The 4344-nt window shown below is 33.1% G+C and overlaps 1 protein-coding gene across 2 annotated transcripts in view; it reads left to right on the top strand.

Annotated features, from left to right (window-relative positions):
* The window catches only part of KBTBD3 (kelch repeat and BTB (POZ) domain containing 3), a 26524-nt gene extending 22770 nt beyond the window's left edge, over positions 1–3754 (top strand). For both annotated transcript variants that reach the window (XM_012659207.1, XM_012659206.1), the window contains one exon: positions 330–3754. In XM_012659207.1, coding sequence (XP_012514661.1) covers positions 330–1932 — 1603 coding nt within the window. In that variant the 3' untranslated portion in view covers positions 1933–3754. The remainder of the gene's footprint in view (positions 1–329) is intronic.
* The last annotated feature ends 590 nt before the right edge of the window (positions 3755–4344 follow it).

Below are 4344 nucleotides of genomic sequence, written 5' to 3'. Positions count from 1 at the left end.
CTCAATTATATGAATAATATATAAGAACAAATCAGTAAACAAATTTGAATCTTTTCATAGTCTTTTTTGGATTAGTTGTTGTAGTTCAGCTATAATGTATATATTTTGCAATACAGGAGTTATGTAATACATTTGTTGGCAGATAAATAATATGGTATATATTATTTTGGATAGTCAAATAATTTATTAGGATGCTATTAAAATGTGATTTTATAAGTATATTTCAAACCAACCTCAGGGTGAAGAAAACCTCTTTAAAGTATATTGAAAATAACTATGGAATAAAATATTCCTGTTTACTTGTTCTTCTGTGTTCTTTATTTTTGCAGGGCTATGTTTGAAGTAAACATGAAAGAAAGAGATGATGGAAGTGTTACCATTACAAATTTATCCTCCAAAGCAGTAAAAGCATTTCTTGATTATGCCTATACTGGAAAAACAAAAATAACAGATGATAATGTGGAAATGTTCTTCCAGTTGTCATCATTTCTTCAAGTTTCCTTCCTATCCAAAGCTTGCAGTGACTTTTTAATAAAAAGTATTAATCTTGTCAATTGTTTACAGTTATTATCTCTATCAGATAGCTATGGCTCTACCAATTTGTTTGATCATGCATTATACTTTGTACAACATCACTTTTCTTTATTATTTAAATCCAGTGATTTCTTAGAGATGAATTTTGGCGTACTACAAAAATGTCTGGAATCAGATGAATTAAATGTTCCTGAAGAAGAAACAGTGTTGAAGGTTGTCCTTAGTTGGACTAAACATAACTTAGAATCAAGGCAAAAATATCTGCCTCATTTGATTAAAAAAGTAAGATTACATCAGTTATCTGAGGAGACACTCCAGGACTGTCTGTTCAATGAAGAGTGTTTACTCAAAAGCACAAATTGTTTTGACATAATCATGGATGCTCTTAAGTGTGTGCAAGGTTCTGGTGGACTTTTCCCTGATGCTCGACCATCCACAACTGAAAAATATATATTCATTCACAAAACTGAGGAAAACGAAGAAAATCAATATACATTTTGCTATAATATTAAAACTGATTCGTGGAAAATACTGCCGCAATCACACCTGATTGATTTGCCAGGATCTAGTCTTTCTAGTTATGGAGAGAAAATATTCTTGACAGGTGGTTGCAAAGGAAAATGTTGTAGAACAGTTCGACTTCATATTGCTGAGTCATATCATGATGCCACTGATCAAACCTGGTGCTACTGTCCAGTCAAAAATGATTTCTTCTTGGTATCAACTATGAAAACACCAAGAACCATGCATACATCAGTTATGGCTCTCAATAGATTATTTGTCATAGGTGGAAAAACTAAAGGATCTCGGAACATTAAAAGTCTCTTAGACGTTGAATCTTACAACCCTCTTTCCAAAGAATGGATATCTGTTAGCCCATTACCCAGAGGCATATATTATCCAGAAGCAAGCGCATGCCAAAATGTAATTTATGTCCTTGGATCAGAGGTAGAGATTACAGATGCCTTTAACCCATCGCTTGATTGCTTTTTTAAATACAATGCTACAACTGATCAGTGGTCTGAACTAGTCGCTGAGTTTGGGCAATTTTTTCATGCAACACTAATTAAAGCTGTCCCAGTAAACTGCACACTGTATATATGTGACCTTTCCACCTATAAGGTTTATAGTTTTTGTCCAGATACTTGTGTTTGGAAAGGTGAAGGATCTTTCGAATGTGCAGGCTTTAATGCAGGCGCAATTGGAATTGAAGATAAAATTTATATATTAGGTGGTGATTATGCACCAGATGAAATCACAGATGAAGTACAGGTCTACCACAGCAGCAGGTCTGAGTGGGAAGAAGTTTCACCAATGCCAAGAGCCTTAACTGAATTTTACTGCCAGGTGATTCAGTTTAATAAATACAGAGACCCATGGTTTTCTAATCATCTGTAAAAGTAGTATATACTTGAACATTCTAAAACTATTCCAGTTTTAGTAACCTGCAGTAAATTTGTTAACCATGATTGGTAAAAAGGTCTTTACATCTTAATAAAATAAAAATGTTCTTGCTATCAGACAATTGCTATGTATGTACATCATATATGAGTAAACATTTCTCCAAAACTTAAAGTATAAAATACATTTTATCAAAAATTATACTGAATATAATGTAATATTGGAGAAGCCAGAATATTTAGTAATATTTATTTTCACATGTAAATAAAAGTCATAGACTCTGACACTTTGATTTTTGAAGTACTTTATCCATGAAAGACTAGTAAAAACAAAGTTCACAGATTTGTACTATTGGGACAGGAGAAATTTCTTGAGGGAGTACAAATGAATTATTTATACTCTCTAGGCAGTAAAAAATAAACTGGAAGAAGTTGACTATCTTGTTACTGCAGGGGGAAGAGTTGTTGAATTCCTATCATTTGTGATCACTGATAACCTTCTTTCAGGCCCTTCTTGTAACCGTTTTTATTTTGGTCAGAAATTTTTCTAAAAAGCAGTCTATTTCCTCAGCCTTCTAGTTTAACTTTTTTAATGATTCATCTTTTCATTACAAGTATAATGTACCATGTTATAATGCCATCAGCAGTTACTTAAATGGTTTTAAAATTGTTGATTCTATTAGTTTTCAGTGTCAGTTGGTTTATATTTCTAGCAATATTAGCTCTCTCGTATTTTCTATCTCAAGGTCAATAAATTAACATTCTTGATTTAGTTAGTATTTCTAAGTTACACATAGCCTGAGCTTATCTTAACACGTCACCCACTGAGTGACGTTCTTCAATTTTGAGATGGTAGCCCTAAAATACTTTTTATGTATCATTGCCACGTTCCAACCTAATTGAGGATGTAGAAAATTGACCTCTGGATAAGTGGATCATTATTGTTGCATTTCTTAAACTGTCCAAATTTGAACTACAATAAGAAATTTCAGGATTTAAATTAGTACCATATCAATTTTCTGTGATTATGAATACCAACTGTAAAGCACCATGTTGATTTACTACTTAGATAAATTATTCACAGCGAATTTACTTTCTAAATTGAAAACAAAATGACAAAACTTTTGGTATCAGTAGTAATACTCACAACGTGCATCTGTTTAGAAGTTTAGTCTTTGTCCCAAACAATGAAAGAGTATTGGTTGTCATTGTTCTCAGTTAGATGATTCTGCCTTGCAAGAGCAGATGTTTCTTTAATCACTATAAAAGATAAAGGCATTTTAGGTTTTAAGACCCCTGATTTACATCTCAGGAAATGTGTATATTGGATTTCTCTGGAACCAAATGTAGTTTTTTACGCTCAGTAGTAAATGTTAATCTGTTTTAAATGTACGTATTCTTTAGAAATGTGTCCCTAAGTGGAAATATACCTAAATGAATGTCCTTTTCTTTTATCATATACATTTAGGCAATCGTAAGTTTCAAACATAGTTTTCAAATTGAACAGAATATTATAGTGCATTTTCATGCAATTCCAAAATCAAGGACTATCTCTGATCAGATGACAAGTGCATAGTAAGTATTCTGTCAAATTGGTGGCCTTCCTATCTAAGCATGTGAGTAGTTGGCTCTGCCCTTTTTTCTGTGTGTGTAAGAAAAAAGAAAATTCCATGGAGGCTTTTGTGTATATGCGGCTTTGAAAACAAATTACTTAAGAAAGACCATATATAGTGAGAGACCTATGTGTGGATTGACTGAACTGTTAATTTAAGCATATATAAATAGAGTATGATTGAAATAAATATTGTTTTAATCACTGACCCTGGGAATTGTTCATCTCTTCCAGAAAGGAGAAACTAAAGCAAAATCAAATCCCTTCTGAATATTGTTACATTATTGTATCATCTTTGTGATTGCCACAATTGTTCTCATTGGCCATTGCCTATGGTAATGTTTCTAGAAATATCCTTGTTATCGAGGCCTTTGTCGCTCCCTCTGCCATTTGATTTAGTACATTTTCTAATGCAGAAGGTTTTCTTAGTTTCTACAACTGCTGTGGGTTACTTTTTAATCATTTTCACTTATTGCCATCCCTTTACATCTGCATCTTTGTGCTCTTCAGCAGTCATCACTGCAAGAAAAATTACTCGGTGTAGTCAAAAAACCCTAAACTCTCCCTTTATTTACTGTTCTGTCTTCTGTTCACTAAAGAAATCTGTGCTGGGCTTGGCTCCAGTGACTGATCTCCTCTCTAATTTTGCATCGCTTTGTGAAGGTAGCACTTTTACAAGTGAATACTTAAAGGTAGATCCATTTGCCTTATTGAAAAATGATTCTGTGTCTTCAAAATCCTCAAGAAATGCAACTACACAGGGTGAATGACTAACTGGTTATATCCTTTGGTCTTGCC

This window comes from Propithecus coquereli, unplaced genomic scaffold, assembly GCF_000956105.1.
Source record: "Propithecus coquereli isolate 6110/MARCELLA unplaced genomic scaffold, Pcoq_1.0 Scaffold6, whole genome shotgun sequence".
NCBI classification, from domain to species: Eukaryota; Metazoa; Chordata; class Mammalia; order Primates; family Indriidae; genus Propithecus; species Propithecus coquereli.
The sequence above is the reverse complement of the archived record's forward strand: the minus strand, read 5'-3'. Positions and strand labels throughout refer to the sequence as shown.